Source organism: Paramormyrops kingsleyae, chromosome 3, assembly GCF_048594095.1.
Source record: "Paramormyrops kingsleyae isolate MSU_618 chromosome 3, PKINGS_0.4, whole genome shotgun sequence".
Lineage (NCBI taxonomy): Eukaryota > Metazoa > Chordata > Actinopteri > Osteoglossiformes > Mormyridae > Paramormyrops > Paramormyrops kingsleyae.
Window position 1 is genome coordinate 9,350,031 of NC_132799.1, and position 25,472 is coordinate 9,375,502.

The 25,472-nt window shown below is 40.2% G+C and overlaps 1 protein-coding gene across 1 annotated transcript; it reads left to right on the forward strand.

Annotated features, from left to right (window-relative positions):
- Window positions 1-310: 310 nt before the first annotated feature.
- LOC111859384 (uncharacterized) lies at window positions 311-23,676 on the forward strand. Its single transcript, XM_072710415.1, has 10 exons — window positions 311-386; window positions 8,415-8,677; window positions 11,183-11,234; window positions 13,277-13,362; window positions 14,935-16,057; window positions 16,970-17,142; window positions 18,660-18,828; window positions 19,914-19,977; window positions 20,398-20,497; window positions 22,659-23,676. Exons 1-10 carry the CDS (start codon window positions 311-313, stop codon window positions 22,695-22,697), a joined length of 2,145 nt encoding a protein of 714 aa, XP_072566516.1. The 3' UTR covers window positions 22,698-23,676.
- The last annotated feature ends 1,796 nt before the right edge of the window (window positions 23,677-25,472 follow it).

Sequence of the window (25,472 nt, forward strand, 5' to 3'; positions counted from 1 at the left end):
GCTGTCAAAATACAGCAGAACTACTGCTTATACATTTGCGCGTGGTCAGTTTCTTGGCTCAATAGATGTAAATTTGCTTGTAATGTCACAAAATATTGAGGTGCTGTAATTGAAATCTGTAATTTAATGTTTATTTTGGAACCTTCTGGCTATTTTGGTAATACTATATATAAAAAAGAGATTCTGAAAAACAAAACCAAAGACATTGAGTTTAATATGACGTATTGTGCTGTCATCCCTGATAAGCATTGGTGACATTCTGTGCTCAGTCTCAGACACTCTGCACCCAGTGCTTGGCTCCCTGTTCAGGATGAAGCCCAACCTTGTGTCCTGTGTCTCCTGGTATCAGCTCAAGGTCCCCGCACAACCCATGACCAGGTTAAGTGGTAAGACCAGGGCTGGGCAATTATTTTCCTGTGTATTCTTTTTTTTTTTTTGAAAGGCTCATTTTCTTTTGTTCAAGACTGGGTCATTAGTGTCACGATAGGACACTAGGAGGGAGTGACAATCCATGAGGAAGCAGGATTTTTTAAACGAGGAGGCTTGATTTCAAAGGGAACAAACAATTAAAGAAACCAAAAGAACCCTTGAGGGGGTCAAACAAGAGACAGGAAAACAAATGAGACAACACACTTATGACAGTTACAATGACTGATCTAGGGAGGGAAGCAAGGATAGGCACATATATACACATACAATGATTAACAAACCAGAGACAGGTGTGGATGGTTAACACATAGAGCTGGGAACAAGTAGATGATTATAGAATAGCAACCTCTGTTAGCCAAAAGGGGACATGACGGGCTGATGAGACAAGACCTGACAATAAGACAGAATATTTGGTATTCTAAATTCATATGTAAATTACTTAAGTACAGGTGGTTTGGTTGATAATACCATTGCCTCTCATCTGCAGACTTTTTGAACATAATATGATTAAGAGTTCATTGAAATTGACTGAATGATTATCTGCAATCCATTCATCCATTCATCCTAATTATTTACCCAATACTCAGAAATGGAGAACATGAGGCAGAGGTACAGAGAACACAAACACAATGAGAAATTTACAGAAACCAATTCACCTAAATGCATGTTGTTAATCTGCAGGAGTAAACCAAAGAACGTAAAGTAAACTTGCACAACACAGCGAGAACATTCATATTCCGTACACACAGAGCAGAGGTGAATTTTGAGCCCCTAATGCTGGAAGTGTGGAGGTGTGAGGCGTCTATAATTATTCACTCAAATAAATAAAATTAATCTTTAGCTATCTGCTTATGTAGTCAGAATCCCAGTGATCAGGAGATTTATAGCATGATTGCTAAGCCTTGGAAATGATAACCAAAATCCCCATTCTCCTTTTACACTGAATTTCCGCACTGGGGCACAGCTCAGTCATCATGCGCTGGATGCCCATTGGCTTAGCATATGCCAATGGCTTTTTTCATTGCAGATAAGAAATCTAATCAATTTCAACTACACACTAGGGATATCAAAAGTGACACTGAGCTGTGGACTACCTGTCAGATTGCAGTAATGCAGTGCCTGGTTAACCATGTTGTGGGAACAAGAGAAGGCGATGAGAAGATTCTGCCCACAGCAAAAAAAAAAAAAAAAAAAAGTCCAATCAACTCATTTATAATTGGTCAGCACAGTCTGGTACTATCATTCTGGCGATGCCTGTCCAGGCACAGAGCAATTAAAGTAAGCAACAGCATAAATCTGCCAAAACGTTGTTTGTTTAGCAATGAAACTATCTCCCTGGACAGGCAAATATAGCTGTATGGAGCTTTTTAAAATGCTTTAATATAGAAGATGAATCAATTCTCTAAGTGGATAGAAAAACACCCACATTCAATACAGTAAAGTGCTTATCAGTACTGTTATCACCCCTAAGCACATTATCAGTGCTTGCATTCTCATATAATGGATGTATTCTTGGAAAAAAGTACGAGTAACATGTTTTCATACTTAATAATACAAAATAATAAACTTTCACATTGAAATATCTGATACTGGATCAATACGTCGTACAATACACACCATATAACAGATGGACTGGAAATAATGCACATAAGCCGCTTGAATTGCATAGTTATAATTTAAATAAATTCAGGAAAGGACAAAAAGGAACGTTCTATGTCCAGTTTTTTTCCACTACTTCTTTCAGCAACATATTGAAGGTCTCAGCTGTGGAATAAAAAGCAGACGGACGCACAGGAATATGTACTTAAGAGTTCTCTGGCCGAAAGAAAAAGAGACGTGGAAAAAAATCACAGTAGTACGTCTTCACCTTAGATCCCAGATGCATTCTAGCAAAATGTAATAAAAAGGAGAAGGAAACAGCAGGGACAAGTCTATATTATGCATGCAGCAACTGAGCCAGTTTTTTCAGACGTCTTCCTGCATGTTTCACCCAAAGCTCACGGAAGACAGATGCACAATAATGATGCAAACAAAAAACAGTGCGTTTAAAGTTGGCAGCCATATGAAAAACGTGCCTGATCTTTGCATATCTCATACATTAATGCTCATTGCTGAAACATTGCTGGACTTATGATGGCTTTTATCATTGTTGTCTGCACCAAACAAACGGCATGCCGATATCAAAGGTTCCGATATAAATACTTTTGGGCCTGATCCACATGAACCGGCAAAGAATTCTTAGGATGCTGAAGTGAAACCAAGTAGGATTTTATACCTTCTCATTTGAATTTAGATAAGAATGACTATCCCAAGTCTCCGCATTGAGAACAGCAGTTAGACTCAACAGCAATGCATGTTAGTGTCGGATAGGATGTTCTCAACACTCACTCATTTAATAATGTCAGTAAACACATGCAGACAGATTAATTTGCAAGACCAACTGGGAGAACTAAACCAGGACTGCATATATACCACTGTGGTTCTTTAGACATAAAACAACATTGCTTCTTGTTAAAGATGGACTTATGCGGGGGTTAGCCTGGGCTACACCCCAGGGCTTCTGAGTTGTGAGGGAAGGGGGGATTTTTCTCTGGTTGTTTCAACAGCACGCCTTGAGCTCTGTGATTCATAGGTAGGCATTGGCCACACCCCTCCATGCCCCCCCCCCCCCCCCCATATACACATACAATAAGAAAGAGCAGTTAAAAGATAGATGGATGGATGGTCATGTACGCCGATAATTTGTAAAATGCAACATAGTTTTCCCAGTTTTCCCAGAAATGCCTTACACAATATGGACAAAAGTCCTGGGACACACCTCTAAATCATTGAATTCAGGTGTTTCATTCAGACCCATTGCCACAGGTGTATAAAATCAAGCACCCAGCCATGCAATCAGGTTTACAAACATTTGTGAGAGAATGTGTCATTCTGAGGAGCTCAGTGAATTCAAGCGTGGTGCTGTCATAGGATGCCTTTGCAATAATTCGTGAAATTTCTTCCATGCTAGATATTCCGTGGTCAACTGTAAGTGGTATTATTGCAAAGTGGAAGCATTTAGGAGCAACAGAAACTCAGCCACAGAGTGACAGACCATGGAAAGTAACAGAGCGGGGTTACCGAGTGCCAGGGCACGCAGTGCGGAAAAGTCGTCAGCTCTCTGGGTTATAAACATCCTCTGGCATTAATCCCAGCGCAAAACTCTGTGCCGGGAGCTTCATGGAAAGGGCTTCCACGGCCAAGCAGCTGAATGCAAGCCTCACATCACCAAGCACAATGCCAAGCACTGGGCAGAATGGTGTAAAGTATGTCGTCGCTGGACTCTGGAGCAGTGGAAATGTGTGCTGTGGAGTGACGAATCACGCTCCTCTGTCTGGCAGTCTGATGGAGGAGTCTGTGTTTGGCAGATGCCAGGAGAATGTTACCCATCGGACTGCATTGTGCCAAATGTAGTTTGATGGAGGAAGGATAATGGTATGGGGTTGTTTTTCAGCGGTTGAGCTAGGCTACTTAGTTCCAGGGAAGGAAACTCTTAATCCTTAAATATACCAAGACATTTTGGACAATTTTATGCTTCCAACTTTGTGGGAACTGTTTGGGGAAGGCCCTTTTCTGTTCCATCATGATTGTGCCCCAGTGTAAAAAGTAAGGTCCATAAAGACATGGTTAGGTGTGGAAAAAATTGTCTGACACAGAGCCTTGACCCTAACCCTATAAAATGCCTTTTGGGATGAAAGATGAGAGACTTCACGTCTAACATCAGTGCCTGATCTTCCAAAACCTCTTTTGGATGAATGGACACCCCAAAATCTTGTGTAAAGTCTTCCCAGATGAGTGGCAGCTGTTATAGCTGCAAAGGGGGGGGGGGGGGGCAACTCCATACTGATGCCAATGGATTAACAATGGGGTGTCATAAAAGTTCCTGTAAGTGTAATGGACAGGTGTTCCAATATTTTTGTCCATGTAGTGTATTTAACAAAAAATATTACATCGTGGGAAAACTTTCATTCTTTCTGTATAATTTTATTTTAAAAGAGACAATCCTCTCAGCCTATTTTAAAATATATTTCTTTAAAAACATGTAGCTTTCAGTTCCAGCCAGTGTAATGATAAGTAACATGGAGAATTTGATTGATTTGAAACAGATACACAAATACTGAAGTATTTATTATCAAGTATATTCAGCTGGCATCTCATTAGATAATTGCTTTGCAATATGGTAATCTTAGTGGGAACACAAACAGATTTTTTTTCCTTATAATTGACTTCGTAGAGAATATGAAGAGGTTGTGTGTTGGTGTTTAACCAATACACTCAGTGGTCAGTGTATCAGGTACACCTGCTTGTTATGTGGGGCAGCACAGTTAATAATAATAATCAATACTTTAATGATCCCTGTGGGATCATTAGACTTGTTCTTTTTTCATAGAGCAAGTTGTCCATGAAGGGCAGCCACCCATAGCAGCACCCAGGGAGCTGGGGGTTAAGGGCCTTGCTGAAGGACCCACAGACATTCTGAGACTGGGTTTGAACTAGCAACCTTCTGATTACAGGCACACAGGCTCCCTAGGCCTGGGGTTCTCCCTCTGTTGTCATGGGGGTTTCTTCAGGGTCTCCCAGTCCCTCCCCCCCCTCCCGTCCAAAAACATGCTGAGGTTACTTGAAGTTGCAAAATTGCCCGTAGGTGTGCTTGTGTGAGTTAACGGTTTGTGAGTGTGCCCTGCGTTGGGTTGGTGCCCCATCCTGGGTTGTTCTTTGCTTTGCATCCGTAGCCTCCAGGATAGACTCCAGACCCTGAATAGGACAAACGGCCTCAGATCGGGGATGGATGGATGGATGCTTGCTTTGTGAATAACCTGCTCCTCCAAACAGCAAATCTTATCGTTGCAACTGAATACATACAGCATGCATACAAGGTCAAGAGGTTCACTTATTGCCTGAATAAGCCTTATACGTGCTAAGATGCCTGATATAAGTGATTTTGAATGTGGCATGACTGTTGGTGACACACATGGTGGTCCCTGAATCTCAGAAACAGTCACTCTACCGGGATTTTCGCACATTGCAGTTTATAGAGAACAGTACAATGAAAAAAAAATATCCTGTCAATGCATTTCTGTGGCCAGAAACAACCTTGATAATGACAGAGGTCAGTGGAGAATGACCAGACTTGTTAAATCTAACTGAAAGGCAGCAAGCACCAAAATAACAGCTCAGTATTGCAGTGATGTTCTAAATGACTTCTGCGAACACACTCGTTTAACCTTGAAATGGTTCTGGAGGCAAAAATGGGTCCCAGTACTAGCTCGGGCTACATCATAAAGTGGTCACTGATTGAAGAGTTCAAATTTAAACCATTCCATGCATTTACCAGCTTAGCCATTGGACAAGCTTAGCCATATATCCCAGGACCTGCAGTGGAATAAAATGTTCTTATTCTTAGGAAATGTTTATTCATTATCATCAATCTTTCATACCAGTTTGCCTTATTCAGGGTCACAGGGGTCTGGTGCCTTTGGACGCCCGGGACGGGGCTCCCATCCACCATAGGTCACACACCCCATTTGGTAAACTACTGTGTAGAAAATAGCTGTTTTGTGAGTGTGTGACCAGGAAACCGGTCCCCATAAGGGAAAAAAAACGGATATTTATCACGTTATGGAGACATTATGTCCCCATAAGGATAGGTAAACCCGCTCGCACACACACACACTGAGAAAATTCAGGACTCAAACCCCCAACCCTGGAAGAATGGGGGTGTCAATGTGGTTAATTGAGCTACCTTCTTATGCGAGTGTTACTGTGAATAATAAATTGTGTAAGTTACTTTGCTTTGTAGTTCCTTCATTATGTAATCTTGTCTGCTATATTTCAGTTGAATTACTTATAATTATTTTCCAATGCAAATTCTAGTTTATTGTGTTTATTTGTTCTTGTCCTTACTTGCATAATTGTGGAGTTTTATTGTGCTCTTCCATCATTACCTTTTTAATTTTCTAACTGCGTTCGACTCATAATGTCTGTAGTTATGCTTTCATATCTTCGTTTGTCTGTATTTTCATGCAAAATATCCCCCAAAAAGGCACTTCTGGCCCCAATTTCCACAGGAAGTGTGCAAAGTGTTTTGGACAGTAAGAGGTAAACTGGGGACACATTCAGAATGTGTCACCATGGAGACGCCTCATATTCATACTGAGGGGTTATGCAGGGATGTAAAGGTTCGTAACCACTGATTTACAACGATTTCCATTTCAGGTGAAGGGAAAAGTACGTGGAATATCAATGATTTTTGCATACCGATTACAGTTAAAGTTGTTCATTTGGTTATTTAAAATTATAATAGCATTCATATTAGTACAATATAATATATATTTAACAAAATAGAAATATATCTAATATAGAATTATGAAAAGAAATTGCCAAATTTGGCCTCTAAATCATCAATGAAATGGACCGAAGGGGAAAAACAAAACGTTACAATGCTGGCTTTGGACTCCAGAGGTTCTTCCAGGCCTTGTTGGAAATTTTACAATATTTATTTTATTTTATAATATTATTTTTCATACATGTTTCACTGATGGATTGGTGCCCCATCCTGGGTTACTCCCCACCTTCCGCCTGTAGCTTCCACGATAGGGTCCAGACCCCGTGACCCTGCATGTGACAAAAGTGTGCAGAAGATGGATGGATGGATCGATACGTTTAATTCCCTCTACAGAGTTTTACTGAATTTTGCACTGGCATTAACACCTATTTGGCTAGTCTACTCTTCTACATTCTTAATTACCTGTTCAAGAAGGTAACAACAAGGATCGAGATCCTGTCACTTTTTGTTTAAGTTCATTTCCCTAATTCTTACGTTCCCTGTCATATGCTCTACATGCCCAATGTTGATAATCAACATGTAATATGGATAATTATCTAATTTATGTAATGAAAAGTGACCTAGTATTGGATGAATGACTGCAAGATAGATGTATGGATGGATGGATGGATGATTTGAACTTGGTTGTTAATATGTGATCTTAAGAATTCCTGCCCTGCTGTTGCATTATAAACATTTTGTTAATTCAATGAGGCTGGTTTGATGCACACTAAAACCTATGGTTATGCCTAATAAGGTCCTACTAGTCACTGTTATTCAGTGTTAATGTAAACAGTAACTGTTAATTTTTTCACAGACTTGAGGTACCGGGAAACTCGGCACAGCGTTTGAGGCGTTATTTTCAGCTCTTCACAGAGAATTACCACCAACTGTTGCTAAAATGACAAGCAATTGTCACCATTTTGCTTCACAGCCGTCAACAAAGTCATCATCAAGTGTAATTTACTTTTCTGAAAAGAAAGACGCCTTGTTCACAAACATTTTCTTTCAAAAAATACTAGAATAAAACTAATGGAAAAAAAGAGGATAATCATTTGGTATTTCTCATTAATGGCTGATATTCCATCAACTGGTTTTAAGAGCTGTTGGTAATTAACAACCAGAGCCTTGCAAATGATATTTATCATACACAGTGGGACATAAAGGACATTATTTAATGTTTAGGTAAGTTTAAGGAGATACTGAAAGGTTTTTTTCATTCTCTGTTGCCTCACACTTTTGTTAAATGAATATCAATGTTTTCCTAAGCCATGCATTCTTACTGTCTCTCCTGGCAACCGTAGGCACACGACCAGAAGACCTCATTAATAACTTGTGCGAGGCCTCTTTATCGCCAGCTCTGAAATTTGAGAGTTGGCAGCCGCTACCTGAGCCACAAAGGACAATAGGTTGCAAGTCAGCAGAGCATCAGCCTGGAAGAGGCTCAGGAGGGAGGGCGACTATTGCTTGACATCACTGATGGAGGTTTTGCCCGTGGTCTACGAGGAAAGACAGCTTGAGGGGTAGCTACAATAGTTGGGAAGGACACAGGATCACCTCTCAGGCCTGTGGGACAATGATTTAGCTTCTCTTGATATTCCTGTGTCTATGTGTACTGCAGATATATACTGCAGTGATGACCAGATCTCCTCGAAGCTCAGTGCCAAGAACTTCTCACTGGACCCCAGTCAGAGTGGCACACTGAGCACCAACATGCACCATCAAGAGCACATTGCAACAGCTCGGATCTGGAGCCCAGAGAGAGAGAGGGTCAGGCTGTGCATGTTGGCCTATGTTGAGAACAACTGGTTGCCAGTTGAGAGGACAGCGATTGTTTGTGATATTTCCAAGATATGTCCAAGTTCAGAAAACCTTTCCCTCCCGGTAAGTCACATACCGCTACTTTTCTGGACAATCTCAGAGTAACGGGTTTAACCTATTAATTAAAAGAGAGTTTCTCCTATTTTGAACAAAAAAACATTATTTATTAACTACTGATACTGTGACAATTGATTTTATTTATTAAATGTTATAAATTTATTGGACATGCAAAACAGCATTAAATTCTTTTGTGTCTTTAAAGCAGAAGTGATTTAAACATCATTATTATTATTATTATTATTACTCTTTATTCAAGTATACTGTATTCCCACGCTGGCATAAATCGGCCGTTACTTTAGCATAATTAAGCTGTATTATTGAATAGCATCGTATATACTGTATAAAAAGCAAATATAAGCAATCAATCATGTTATCAATAAATGTATACCAAGCCTTTAACAGCTTTGGGTAATTTGATTTTTATTCGATCACTTAGATTTAAAATACTACTGTTAAAAAATACATTTCCATACAAACTGGTTGAAATGTCCTCAGCATTATCATACATACATAGCAAACATTTCTCTTGTGAAATTGCATTCATCCAAAGGAACGCAACATGATTTATTTCCCCCAAAGCAGTGCATGAGTTCTATGGAGAATTTATGCACACGGAATTGTACACAAACAAGCACTGATGCTCAAAGCAAGACAAAGAAAGTGCTTATGAAATCCTTTTCCCCATGTCAGGACCTTTCCTGCGAATCCAAGGTGTAAATGCTGAAATTCCTTATGGATTGCACTGCATGTCACTGGATTTCTGTTAAGGCGATTACTGCATGCTTCAGCATACTCTGTAAGATAAAATTATCCTAAATATTGCCACTTTTTAGTACATTTGCAGTATCTTTCTGTTTTTCCTTTTTAATGTTTTCCTTTGGATAATTAAAACAATAATTAATCCACTTTTTCAATTCGTATTTAGCAGGTATCTTATTGCTATATTAGATAATAATCCATAATAGATACTTTATTGATGCCTGTTGGGAAATCATCTTTAGGCAGAGTAAGCTGGCTGCGAAGGGCAGCCACATGTCGCAGCGCCTGGGGAGCTGGGGGTTAAGGGCCTTGCTCAAGGGCCCGCAGATGTGCTGAGGCGGCGCTCGAACCAGCAACCTTACAACCAATCACAGGCACACAGGCTTAGCCCACCGAACCACATGCTGCCTCCTATGTACTATGTCATATGAGCTGGTTAATTTGTTACATTTTGCCTACTCATTAGTTAACAGTGTAATGCTGGCTACTTGAATGCATATGTTTTGAATATTTGAGTAACTCTAAGGCTTTATAAGACCCCGCCCCCCACCCTAGATTTCCAGTCTAACCAGTCCAGTCATACATAAGCCATTTTCTATGAAGTTCATGCTATTGACTGCAACCCTACAAACCTTGTTCATATATCCATTTTTTCTTCTTTAGTGACTTTATATGGCTGTAACCTTAGTGACAGAAAAGTCACAGCTCCCACATCACCGTGGTTCATATAGATTGAAAGACACTCAAAAACAAACTAATTGGACAAACACAGACTTGATTTGCAGTCCCTGTAGATCAGGGGTAGCCAATATTATCCGCAAAGGGCCGGTGTGTATGCAGGTTTTTGGGATAACCTGCAGGTCAGCTGTTCAAACCCAGGTGTGAGAACTCTTCAGCCAATCAGTCTTCTAATTAGTGAGCTAATTAGGGAGTTGCAGCGAAAACCTGCATATAGAAGGGCCCTTTGCAGATAAGACTGACCACTCCTGGGCTAGATGATGCTTTAAAGAACAAAGAGCTACAAGTGTTTGATGCACTGCAAGCATCGAAATTGCTGGGCTTTTTGTGCACGTGTGTGTGCGTATGTGTGTGTGGGGGGGTTTACAGGTAGCCATGAAGCTGGTGTCACAGTTTTTGTGTCTATTTTTTCACCAAAGATGAAAGGAAAAAAACAGAAGAACAGAATACAAGTAGCAATTACAACCTGAAAACAAGCCTAAAGAGATACATTCATTCTTTGTACGGAAACCATTACGGCTCCATAGCGATAAACATTTGAAGGGTAGAGTGTAGAGAATGGTTGTAAATAACATAAGGTTTTAATAAAAATGCTGACCTTGTAAAAAAACAACACACATGTATTTACTTTCCAGGACATCTCTTTCTTAATTTCTGCAGCATGTGTCAAAATGGATTAATTTTACTGAATTCTCACATATACATTGTTTTATCTCATTTGATTTTTAAAGTAATGCAATTATATCCCAGGGAATTGTTTTATCAGCGATACACACACAAACACACACACACACACACACACACAGCCTTGGTTGTACTTATTCAGTTATCGTTAAATAAAGGAGAAGCTGGGATCATGTGTGGAGACACCTGCAAAGGTGCAAGGAGATGGAATGGCATGTTACCTTTAGTATGTTGCTTTATAATAAATCACACATTCCATCGTTATGAAACTCATATTAAACATACAGTAAGTGATTGAATCACTCCCATGCTCTATATTTTTTTCAGGAACGAGGAAGCACCACCAATCGTTTGCTAAGAGAGGAAGGACAACTGCATGGTAGGTCTGACTGTGTACCGCAATATTCTACTCACTAAAAACAATAACACGATAAAATCTATATTGGAGTGATTAATCTGATTAGCTGGGCTTGATGTTTAACCTTTGAAACACTTCACCACTCATCTGACAGGCTTTGGAAATTCGTTGGTGATGATGTCCATGAACAGACGATTTTTTTTTTAGTTTTCTAGTTATTAACTAGTTTTTCTTGCTCTTATACTGACCCAAACCCCATAGCATGTCAGTTGCCAACTGAATCTCTGCATTCAAGATCAACAAAGAAGCAAAGAACAGGTCAAATCTGATAGACCATTGGACAGTGAGGACACTGCTGAAGTTGGGGCAATTCAGAAGCATCATTTGTTTTAGTGGGAATTTAAAAGAAAAAAAAACTGCACTTGACACAATTAAAATAAACTGGCATGAGCTTCTCTTTACCATTTTTGACATATGTGTCATACCTGGGGAGCCAAGACAAGTGGTATCAATCAGAATAGAATCTAAAGCAAAGTCACGTTTATTCCTCGACGTACATCATAAGCGTCCAACCAATCACAAGCTTTGCTATACATATCGCCTATTAAAAAAATGATTTTCCACACATGCATGCAAAATTGTAAATATGTGGTCATCAAGTGTGAAAGAGATGCGAACTTAAATGATATCAGCGGTGCGTGTGAGTGGTGATTCACGGGGGCGCCCATGCGGCTATACGAAGTTCCAGCATTTTCTCCCTTAGTTTCTCTGATGGTGGTGCCTTTTTCAAATGAAGAACTGAAATTGAAATAAGATAATTTTTTAAAAAACTGCAAGAGTTTACTTGTGCTACAGTAGGGAACAATGTTAACAATAAGACAATATTTAGTTTAATTTGTTTTTGGTAGGCTACTTTTATTGTCAAATCTAAAGTTTTCCTGATGCAGAAAATGTCTATTTCATGTAGGCCTATGGGAGCAAACGCTTACCACTTTTATATTTAAGTTAACCTTTTATTTAATTTAATTTGTCTAACACAATTTACAAATTAGCATCAAATATGCAAGCATCATAAAGCAACGCATTTTTCACACGCCTTTTGATACGGAGCCTTGGTATTTAAGACTATAAAGGACTTTAGGAGGAAACGGGCTGTAAAATGGCCGCTCATTACTATCTCAGCCATCGCACCATATGGCCATCGACACTGACAGCAGGGAAGCTGTCATTTAAAATGTTTCCTGCTGCTGCGGGCATTTTTCTCCAAGAAAAAAATAATTAACAAACCCGTTAGTGAAACTTATTTAATTAAGACGTAACATCAACGTTATGCCGCCGGAAGACACTTTCAGAATTAGCTAATATATTTTCGTTTCATTCTTTTTAAAATTAATTATTTTTAAACCACAATTATAGTAGGCCTACACCTTTTACATTGTCCTTTTCACCGAGTTTATTGGAATTTGCCAATCCCATGTTTTACATTTGCATTTATTTTAAGTTGGGGCGTTTCACTAACTTTGGTAAAGGTACAAATAAAAGACAACCAGGTTACAATCCAACAATAAGCAACATGATATCAGCTTTTAAAATGTTCCGATTGAGCCGCAAAGTTATGCTAAGCTCTTGCTTTAGTCTGTTATATATTTTCCTCATGAACGATTTTAGATCGCTTTCGTGGTGTTTTTCAAACGTAAAAATGCCCCTGTGGCAGCCCACAAAGACCGCGCAGAGACCACCTACTCAGATTACAGACCTACTTCTTTCGAAAAATGAGGAAGCGACACTTGATAGCCGCTAAGATAAACTGGTAGGGGAATGTTTGAGGATCAGTGCGGGTCTTTTTCCTGATTTCTGCGGTCCTTTTGCGTTTTTCAGCCTTGATTTCGTCCTTGTCACATAGCCTATACTTTTTTCTTGTTTGCCAGATAGATCAAAAGGAAGAAAAAAAAGCAAAATGGGTTTTTATTATGCGTAGAATGGCAGCCAAATTGAACTAGGTTATTAAATGCATATATATTCCTGTGCAGACTAAAACCGCAAAATCGTTTTGTGTAATGCAGACCAAAAGGAAGCAGGGACGTGCGACAACTTCATGGAATTCCGGATTCGCAGGCTCCCTACACAGGTGTCATACAGCATCACCAAGGTAAACATGTGTAGCATTTAACACACATGCTGGCTAATTTATTGAAATATATGGTTTTGCTGATTCAACTGAATTTTATAGGTTGCTGTTATAATATTGCATCGCGCCTGTTATTGTTTGTAGTAGGCTATAATTGTTAAAGAATTTGGTATAGAAATTGGGGAAATCCCACTTTCATTAGAATTCATTAGAATCGTACGTGTTTAATCGAAATTCTTGTCCGTGTGTAAAGAAAACTAGTAATTCAGTGTAAATAATTTTTTTTTTGTATAGCTGGTATTGGTTATTTTGTATATGACTTTGACAAGTTATGAAGAATGCATTGCATTTCAAGGCCTCGTGCTACTTATTGTATGTAATCTGTAGCTCTGGGTGGGTGTAATAGAGGATAAGTGAGTAGCATAGTTGCCTTGCATGTTCAGGTCTGAGATTTCAGCTCTGTCCTCTGCTGTTTATGTCTGTGAATGTGTGTGTGTGTGTATGTGCGTACTGTATACCTGTATGTATGTGTCTGTGTGTGTGTGTGTGCGTGTCTGTGTGTGTGTGTGTGTGCGTGTCTGTGTGTGTGTGCGTGTGTGTGTCTGTGTGTGCGTGTGTCTGTGTGTGCGTGTCTGTGTGTGTGTGTGTGTGTGTGCGTGTCTGTGTGCGTGTCTGTGTGTGCGTGTGTCTGTGTGTGTCTGTGTGTGTGTGCGTGTGTGTGCGTGAGCGAACAGGTTTACCTACCCTTATGGGGACATAATGTCCCCATAACGTGATAAATATCCGTTTTTTTTTCCCTTATGGGGACCGGTTTCCTGGTCCCCATAAGGGAAAACTGTATTTTATAAAAATCGGTGACTGCTATGAAAAAACTAAAAATGCAAAAACTCTTGTATTTTGTTAGGTTACTTATGGTTATGGTTAGGGCTGGGTAGGGGTTAAGGTTGTCATAGTTAGCGTTAGAATTTTTCCCATTGAAATGAATGAGCGGTCCCCATAAGGATATGTATACCCTACATGTGCGTGCGTGTGTGTGTGCGCGTGCGTGCGTGTGCTTGTGTGTGCGTGCGTGTGCGTGTGTGTGCGCGTGCGTGTGCTTGTGTGTGCGTGCGTGTGCGTGTGTGTGTGCGTGCTCTGTGATGGGAGCGGCTTCCCAGCCAAGGCGTGCTCTATGATTTCTCAGACAGACTTCTGGCCTCCTCCATAACCCTGCCCAGGACGTGGTGGGAAGATGGATGTTGGTGTGACTTCAAATTCTTCTTATTTATATACAGATTTAATGCCCCATACAAGTATATAGCAGCAGGAATATTAATAGGAATACTAATGCTTTACTGTTTTGTCCTAGGAAACATAGTTCTGGCCTCAGCAGCTATTAATCCAGGGGCTTCCTGGGTTTTCAACCCACATTCTCACTCTGAAACCTTAAGTCTCGTGGCTAATTTATAATTTGTAGAATATAAATTATCGCAGGATATGCTAACAACTATTGGGACTTTTTTCAAACTACAGTTGCTTCATATGTGTGACAGAAGAACATAGATTATAAAGGATCTTCACCGAGTTTGTGATTTTATCTCTTCCCTCATGCAGGAATCCAGCAAGGACAACGTAGCTTCTCTGAAGAGTAGCCTCCTGTCAAGCCAGATCAGTTTTTGTAAAGGATGGAAGGAGATGAAAATGGCATCAGCTGTTCACCCTGGCAGTATTCAGCAGGATTATTCTCACAGGGAAAGTAGTTTGGAACCAGCTATGAGCTGCACAGTTCTCCAGAGAGCAAACCCATCGCAGTCCGTTGGTATGAGTCCAGTTCCCTTGGATTTACCGCTGGTTGATGCCAAGGGCTCACCAAATGTTGGTTTCTCATCCATCACCTTCTCAGCACGCATGGTGCCCCAGGCCATAAACACATCACCCCTGGAGAGTCCGGCCGCAGAACCCAGATTCCTGACCTTAACTCATGGCGGCCAGTTGGCCCAAGACAAGTACTCTGCTACTACGGCCCAGGGATATTCCATGGTAGACTGCGATAGCAAGCCGTTCTTGAATAAAAGACGTCCTGCCAGCATAAAAATGACAGATCACAGGCAAAGCTATTTCTTGGGCCAGAACGTCTGTGAAACAAGAGCACATTGTGTCACCGATGGAGAGAGCAAGGAGAACGCCCTCTCTGGTATCTGGCAGCAGGATAGCTGTGACTTCTATGAGTCCTCAGCACAGTGTAGCTGCTGGACTTGTAGTCATCTGGAGGTGTCGCTCATGGCTGTGAACTCAGTCTTGTACCTGAACAGGGCACTGTCTGTTTCGCTGGGGAGAGGCACCATGGAGCCCAGCAAGGCTGGTGTTTATAGGTCTACCCTGTCACTGCGCCTCCAGAGCACAGCCCTTCACAGACAAGCCCCGAACTCTCCAGGGAGGGGAAATGAATTAGAAAGACCCAGGAGGCCGTCAGGCTTCCCTGGTGTGCGTGGGAGTCTGGAATTCAAACCGGACTCTGCGTCTCCAGCATCAATCCAACCAAGCTCAAGACTTAAAGACTCCGCTAACAACATGACCTCGGATTTAAACATGTGCTGCTTGACGTCTGAAGTGTCACCTTCAGAGTCAAGGCACTTGTCCCCAGAGGCTTTAAGTCGAGATCGAGCTGGAAACAAGAAGACATGTCAATGCCAAAATTGTAGAGGGGGCACAGAGGAAGCTAACGATGTAGCCCAAGGTGTGTGGGTCATGCCGCTCTGGAGAGCACTTGATGTGTAAGACTTACGGTGCTGCTTCCTTATTGATTCTCCTTGCACCATATCATAGGAATATTAATACTCATGTTCAACCCCCTGAACACTGCATTGTACCTTTTATCGATTATTTTACATGCGAATGACCTGTGTACCATTCGTGCCATTTTTCCTTTTTCTTCCCAATAAATGAACGGCACACAGTATCAGGTGGTCAAGTAACAGTTAAGTTGGTGTATATCGCCCCCTACAGATTTTTTGGAGCAGTTGGGGTTTAAGGGCCTTGCTCAAGGGGCCTGAGGGTGAAAATGCTTTGCTGAGTTCAGGATGTGAACCAATGACATTCTGATTGCTGCCCCAGCAGCCAATGACTGTTGAGCTGCACACAACTCCCACAGTAACAGTTAATGATCTTGTTCTTACATACAGAGTCAGACAACAGTGGATTTGGGATGCATACTAGTGTCAAGGGCCCAAAGTAGGACATGTAAGGAGGTCACCCTTTACGGGCCTGTCTGGGCCCAGGGACCTGATGATCTTTAAATGCAAGTGGTCACAATATAGTTCTGGCCACAACACCTAGATTGTCTCTTTCTACTAATTGAATGTAATTGAATGTAACTTAATCAAAGCCTCCCGATTCTCTGCGATGAAACCAGCAAGGAGCCCTAGGGGTGGGAGGGACGCCCAGCTGACAGCATGAGGGGAGGTAAAGCGCTTCCTTTAGTCACCTTCAGAAAGCACAGAAGGGTCGGCACAGAATTAACTCTGTGCCAGATGGTGGCTTTCTGACGATCGCTTCATTAAAGGCTCATTGTGCATTCGGACCTTCAAATTGGCCCTTTTAACATTTGTGTCTGAATATTTTTTTTTTGTTTGTTTTGTTTTTTTTGCAGTTGTGAATGCTGGGAATTCTGGGAGAGCACCGCAAGGTCAGAGAAAAGTTGTGAAAGGTCCATACACTGCGTGGAGCGTGGACCACATTTCAGAGACTCCCGCGTCCCTGTCTGTCAAGTCCAGCTGGAAATTAGTGCTGCAGAAGACTGCTCTGAATCCTCTTACTCTCAGGGTAGGCTTAAATTAAATCTAGAGATATTCATGGCTTTATATTAAAATTGACGTAAAAATGATGTGAATTTCAAGCTTCAAAATGTACACAGTAAGAACCATATTAGGTCATATTTCAGATAGGTAGCATATTAATCACATTTGCCGATATCAGTTTATTTAAATGGTGCACTGCTTTTTGTTACCACTAGGGGGTGGGCATGGATCTCAATGGTCTTGAGATCGAGAGTCAGAGAGAGAGCGACTAAGTTTGTTTTTATTGAATTGTTTGACCTTTCCCTCCTTTCATGTGTATATATTGTGCACATTTTGCCTGCTCTGTTTTCTCTCACTCCCAGTAAATGGGATATCAGTTTGACGTCTGTGCCAAGAGTCCTACTCTCCTATCATCATTTCCTCTTTTCAGGCCTGATGCATCATCATTCTTGAGTTGTTGTCCCTGTAGCCGGCTCGTTTTTCTATCTCCTTTTGTGTAATGGTGGCTTCAAACAGCCCTATGTAATCACGGCATGGGAAAATGTTTTGAATGGGCCTTTTCTTCACTGCTAAGTTTTCACATCACACTATTGTAGATATCACTGAGCCTGTGGATGCACCGGCAGCACTATTCCCTAAACATTTTAATTGTTAACTTAAGTATAGTTATTTTTACATAGTACCTTCTCTTCTAATACTATGCTATATTAATTTTCTTGGCTCTCTTGGGATCTTATGGTTGCTATGCGTTTTCGCATGATTGTTGTGAATTTGGAGGGTGGCTCGTTAGCACGGTAGCACCCTTGCCTCACCCCTCTAGTGTTGAGGCCTTGAGTTGCATCTATGCTCAGTCTATGTGTCTGTTGATTTTCCCAGTGTTGTCCAAACGCAAGCAGCTAGGCTAACTGGAACATCTAAACTGCATGCAGTGTATGATTGCAGTTTGTGTGCATGTATGTGTCATATGGGGGGCCGTGCACTGCTTTATGCCCCGTGCTACTGCAGAATGGCTCCATGCGCCACTGGACCATGACCAGGATAAAGAGCTAAAAGATGGATAGTCTGAATTGTTCCTTATCTGACTCAACGGTCATTGTACATTGGGTACAGAATTGTCCCCAGGCAACTCTGCCAGCATCTTAATGGAACCTGTTGTGTAGAAAATCATTTGATTTTGAAGTCATAATGCTTTTGGACAAAATCTAGTTTCTGGGAGATGAACCTGAGTTGTAGCCTGAATAAGCATCCATATCTTTTGTATTATCAACCTCTGTGTCCAGTATAGAATATGCCATTTTTTCAGCCTGGGAAAGATTGTTAAGTACGGTTCTCCTTATTCTGCTGAAAAATGGCCGGTTATGTATAAGTATGACATTCTAATAATTGTTGGACTCACCGTGCTGGATAATGTTTTTTGTTCAACAAGTAGGTTTCTTGCTGTATAGCTCTCTTAAGTCTTTCCTTCCTACTGAGCAATGAATTTCTCCAGCCCTGAGGGAGGAGCAGCAAATGCGTGGGTTATGAGGTCTGGTTACGTTGTAGGAGGCCCTGCAGCTGTTTCGCCCAGACTTCATCAGTCATTCCCAGGACAGACTGAGAGCACTGGAGCGACATGCCCTGGAGCGCAGGTCTGCTGTGTCCCCAGGCCAGGAAGTGGGGGGGGCACGGGAACGCCGAAGGAGAAAATACACCAAGCCCCACCCACTGAGCGGTACTGCCCTTTAATGGATTCCTCATTTTGTAAATATCTGAACTGACAGATTATATATACTGGTATTTCTTACACACATAGCCATTTTATTACTTAGTCCTACTATAGTATTATTTATACTACGGAATAACAAAGCTTTATAGATTTTGGTTTTTTTCCACGATATTCATTTATAGAGCCCTTTCATATGATGATACTGTTGTGTTTTGAATCTTCTTTTTAATAAGTCTGTCAGTGTGATTTTCAGCATTTTCTGATTCCATTGGATTTAGTTTCCTCTGCTGGTCAAATATCAGTATTGCAGTTCTCTGAATCAGCCAGGTAGTCTGGGTAACAGACTAATGGATATATTTTCCTTCAGTTCTGATTTTGAGAGTGATTTAATGAGGCTGAACAAGTCACTGATTAATGTTCGGCTTCAAAGCCTTCACTCTCGGTTATAACACGCTCATTTGTGTAATCACTAAATGATGTTCACTACTGCTGAAGTAACATTTAGTGACCATCAAATTGCACCTGCATGCATATGTTCTTGTTAAGAAAGAAATTACATCAGAAAAACTTCTGATTCATTATAACAAGGGGAACTAGATAATGTAGGAGCCATCATAAATACAGATGTTATAAAGTAAATAGCAAAACTATTACTCTGCAATAGATATTTTTGCTAGATCTTATACATGCTGGACAGATAATTTTGCACAATCTCAGAGCAGTGTTTCCCAACTCGGTTCTTGGGGACCCACAGACGGTCCTTGGGGACCCACAGACTGTTTGAGGGTGACCGAGAGCAGGATTGGGAAACCCTGTCTTAGAGCAGTGTTTCTGAAACTGGTAATGTTTTTACTCCCTCAACTCCCAAGTAATTGGGAGGGAGCAAAAACATGAACTGTCTGCGAGTCCCCAAGGACCGGATAGGGAAACATTGTCTTAGAGGATCATTTAGTTAAACATGATGCTTTTTTAAACTGATGTGTTGATTACGGATAAGTTTGGACATTTCAGGGTATAAAATTTTACAGTGAAGTGAAATGTTCTGACCACATCTTTGTTTACCTCCATCATGGCTCTGTTTGCGTTTCCAGATAACCTTTTCAAACCCAAGGAAAGAGTCATCTCAGGGAAGGAGATGCAGAGCCGATCCAAGCGGTGCGTCAATCCTCAGCCCGGTTCCTCGCTCATTTCATTGTGTACTTTTACACGCATGTGGATGTTAGGTACTTACTGTACATGGTTCTCATGTTATTCTGTTCTGCGCATACTTCTGGCTCGGAAGGTTCTCTGGAATGACTCGCAGATCAGTGTAATTATAGGTGTCTGTGAGATAGGGAATCTTAATTTACTGACTTGAGAACAAACAAGCTTTATTTGTGATAGTTAATGGACTTGCCTTGTAATGCTATTGGCTAGTTATTGATGTGTGATGAGCTTTCGCCTCAGTGAAGGGACCTGCCTTGATTTGAGATTTCCTGCCTTGAATGAGCAGCAACCATAATCAGCACCTGCCACTACCGCCTCCCTCACAGTGGTGTCCAAACTCCTCCCTCTCTTGATTGAATATCTTGTCAGGATATACAACAAGCTGCCTGAAGTCATGAAGAAGAAGGAGGAAGAGAAAAAGAAAATAATGTCCCAGACCAATAGACTTCGGGTCGACCTCTTTAAGAAGGTAAGGCCTCCTGACCTCCAGCTCTTTTCTATCTTGGACTTTCTAAAAACACTGAACCTTGATTTTTGCATCTGTAAAAAGTTCACTAATGAGTTGTGAAGAAAGATTGGCACCGCAAAGAAAGACGTGAAGTGTGTTTCCGAGAGTTCCGAAAACATTCTGCTATGGAATCAAGAATTCTTTACAATCATTCAAAGTGACCAGACAATTCAAATAAAATTTTAACGGTTGCGTTCACACAGCACAGCAATTCCATTATGCTCTCATGTTGTACAAAAATAATTCAGAGACTTTAGTGTTATGTTCCATGAGTGGTGGCATACGTATAAAACAGTAAGTGTGACAGCAGTTATAGCAGTCTTAAAAGCTATTGCTGTTTAAAATTTAAAACAATATCATAACTGCAGTCATTCTGAAACCCTTTTAAAGAAATTATGTGCAATACTTTTTATGCTAGCATGCAATATGTTTATGAGCGTATGTCTGTACATTTCTGTTGATGTCAGGTTTAATGTGTGATTTCAGATGGTAAAATGATTGGTGGAAAAGGACAGACAAACGAAAGACAGGCCTTCAGTTTTAGAGGTGGAACTTTCTTTTCTGTGTGGGATTCGCACTTCACACAGAGAAAGGACAGTGTCATTTCTTACCTGTTGTCAGACAGGAGTAATTCTCTTGCTAGTAGGGTATATTCACTGATGTACAAAGCTGCCTGGCCAAAAGTTTTCAGGGAGCCTTAAAATCACTCGTTTTCACTAACGTCACTTGAAACTTGATCTTTTGGAATTTTGCAGATTTGTAATTTTGAGAGGTTTTGTTTTTTTTTGCTTGTGTCAGACCAAGTGAGAAATTATGCCAACGGAAGTACGATCGACAACCAGGACCTGCATTTTTGTATTCACTCTTTTTCCAGCAGAGGTCACCATTTCACTTCAGATCACATTTTTTAATGCTTCGTCTCCTTATTAAAAAGGATAAATTATTATATGGAAATGCTTTTTGTTGTAACTGTACTTTATAAATATTACACACAATTTTAACACACAATTCCTGAAATACACTCCTGCTGGTAGTTACCTTTACTTATCGGCAAACCAGTTGATTGTGATCAAAAAGCCAATCAAGACAATCAGACCATCACCTTAACACAGAGCAAATTCACCGACCCCCCCCCAGTCAGAAAAATATACCTTTGTGACTTTGTTGCTTGCCAGATAATTTACATTCCTAAAGTAGCTCTCACTGTAAATAAATGCTGGGTGGGAACCAATTTTCAGTTTATTGTAACTGGGAAGACGTATTGTCCTTTTTCCTCTGCATCATGCAGTCGCAAGTTTTATTGATAATGTGTTTCCAGATAGTCAGCCCCCCCCAAGGTGCCTATATAATACAGGGACCTCAACTGACAAACGTTAGCTGCAGAAATGAGGTTGAAGCTATCTAAAGAAATCCAGTGAAACAGAAATGCACTGCCAGGCTGTCTCGTACCATTCGCTCTCCCTCCCAGCTATACACAACAGTCCATGGGCCTGATCTCATGATCCAAAGGTAAGATGTAATGAAAAAGCCCTAGAAGCTAAGGCCCCCCAGGCTGCTCTGCGTGCACTCAAGCTATTCCTTTATTTTATTTAATTTTTTGTATTTTTTGGATGACATGGTTGTCTCATTCTGGTCTCTTTCAGCAGAGAGCCCTGGGGTAACAAGCGTCGGAGTCACTTCTATAAGCAAAGTTTGCTTGAAGTCAAAGTTTGACTTACAGATTGCCTAAACATTTCCTCATGGGCTATGTGCACAGTCTGCTAGACTGACAGGCTGTCAGACTGGCAATGGCAGTATCAGATCTCCCCCTGATAAAAATGAGCGAGTATTAACCAGTTTCTTTGTCCAGATCCTGCATGACTGGATGAGTGGAAGTTTAGCTAAAAAAGGTCATTTCTTGCAGGTTGGCATGGATAGGCCGCGATCCTACTGCGCTAATCAGCATGCAGCCCTCTCTGTCTTTTTTGGCGTACAAAACACTGATAGTGATACCATAAAATACCTTCAGATAAAAAAGGTCATGTTTTGAGATTATTAAAATGCAAAAAATGTTTTTGCACGTATGTATGCATTATACTACATATAGTACACTACGAGCAAGTATGATATTTTTCTTTTACAGAAACTTCTAGAACAGGTTCTTCAGAGAACTCATGACTGAAGAAGACTTAGAAGAGAAGATAATTCTGCCTTTCTGCTTCCATGCACTTTCAGCCAACATGCACTTTCAGCCAAGGACCTTGCCTTGAAAACACGGGATAAGACCCAGGTAGAGGTTGGAGCACGTCATGAATGAAACTGGCCAACACCGGCACTCATACGGTTGTTTTCTCCAGCCACATGCAGTTGTGTTTATTTGATGGGACATGTGAAATCTTCTGATCTGCTCATGTCCCTTTGCCTGTCGGAGATAAATGCACCTCATCTTGCTGGAATGACATTATTCAACAAAAATCTTTCATTTTAGACCTAGTTGATCTAAAATTTATCAAAAACAGGGCACTGATGCCATAGGTTAAAATTGATCTACCACATGTTTGGTTCTTTCAGTACATTCTTCCTGTATGTACAGTACTGCAATTCCTTTTCCACAATTAACTGGCACCTGAAGTGTTTGAAATAATTGGTAACGCTCTATAGTAACTGCACCTTCAAAAGCATTAATTATGCATTCATACAACACAGAGCACCTTCATAATGCATTAATATAATGCATTAACATGCCTTAACAGCTTTAAAATATATTAATAACAAACATTATATAATAATATGATTATAATGTTTGTTATTATAATATATTGTTTCTTATTAATGTGTACTACACCTGTTAAGGTATGTTAGGATGTTAAGGAACACTTACATGCTGCTTATGAATGTTCTATGAATGCATTATGAGGGTGCACTGAATAATGAAGGTGCAGTTAATGTAAAGCGTTACCAAATGATCCGGCATAATAAATAATAATTTGGAGTAATTTGTCCTTTCTGCTTAATTCTCTCTCCAATGTATTAGATGAATATGGTGGGAAATGGATGTAACTGAATTGTAGAAGACTTGAACACGACTTCGTGTCAGAATTATAATGAAAATAAGTGCATCACTTCATGTATTACGGCTATGCATTAAACCTGAAAATGAAGAGTGTTACTTTTTCGCTCTTACCCATCTGACAGACACGGTTAACTCATTTAACAGCAATTGACCATTCTGACAACGCTGAATGAATTTCGAGCTGTTGCTCACTCCTCAGAAAATGCCATACAGTTGTGTGACAGATAAATTTAAATTACTGTGGGTGTCTTTGGATTAGAAGAACTTATCTGATCTGAATGTGTCATCTGGTACTTAAATATCAATATTAATGCAAATGTACATAAGTTTGTTTACTTACATTGTTATGTAAATATTTTAATGAGTGCTAATACACAGGCTACTATGTTATGCAAGTAATACATCGCCCAGTAACTTTATATATCATCATGAATACAGTATAGCAGGTAATTTAATCAAAGGTTTGAAGGGTCTTTCTTAACCTCATATACTTCTAATGATATATAATCTGTAAAACAGCCCATCGTTCAAATTTTCTTTGTGTATATAAATTTCTACAATTTCACTTCGATTTTCAGTATGTGTGCTCATATACAGTTAAAGAAGTTTTGAGCAAAGTATCGTGACTGCCTTTTGCTCTTCTGTGGTAATTATAAAACCTCCGAGCACTATGTAACCGTAACAATAAATATTTAAACAAACATTGCACTGATAATGACAATATGCTTCTGTAGCCTTTTCTGTAAAATAAACACTTCTGCAGAAATCTTAATATAATCAGCTTTACTTTATTTTTATACTTTATTTTTCAAATTCATATTCCTGTAAGTCAGAATATTATTTCCAGGCTAATGGACTAGAGATATATTCTCGACAACAAAAGACGAGAAGTCATAGAACAAAATATGAAACATTTAATTATGTTAAATAAGTTGTGGAACTACAAATTAGACTAAACAGACGCCATACCTTTAATTAGGGTATGAGTGTAAAATCAAATCCTGTGTGTTTTATTCTGAAAGCAATTAAAACATCCAGACTTCCAGTCCATTAAACAACAGTCTGCCCTGGTAGCTTAGGCTGTAAATGTATCTTGGATGGGTCATCAGACCACAGAAAGGCACAAATATTAGCAAAGGTTTACATGCAATAAGCACAATTTCACTGCATTTTACTTGATTTCGCCTTGGAGAAAAATAACCTCTGCAAACCCAGGATATTAGGAAAGAATTCACTGAGACCTGAATGCTGTCATTGTTAAATTACATATTTTTCAAATATAAAACTAGAGGGAAACAATAAGTGGAAATTCCTTCTAGTGATTTCTTCAACCTTTAAAATATAGGAATGAGTGAAACCAAGACATACTGTACACAACTAGGAGCAAGAATGGTGAGGATCTGTTTCCTTGGCCACAAGAATTTGCACGGGAAGAACAGAAATATAAATGAAAACAAAACAGTTCCCAGTAGAAGACAAGAAGACAGTCTGACACAACTGGAATCTTTCCTGTCACTAGAATACAGCTTTAGTTTAAAATTCAATGTTCTTTTAAGCCTTCCAGTTTGTGACAAGCCTATCTAGGATTAAAATTCAGAATTAAACACCAGAAAAGGTAATATGTAAAATTGGATGGATGACAGAGAATTAGATGTATGATGGAGATAAAGTGGCTCATGTAGTGATATTATTTGCGCAAGGAATTAGAAGTGATTGAATGCTGAGGTTGCTCTGAAGTCGTTATTCTGGGATGAATGTACTGTGAAGGGATTACAACCGAAGAGCGCTATGAACTCATGCAGTCATTCTTCACGGCTCACAGCTGGATCCACATCACAACATGACAGTCGTCAGTCTCATGTTGGCGCCTGGAAGGCTGCCGGA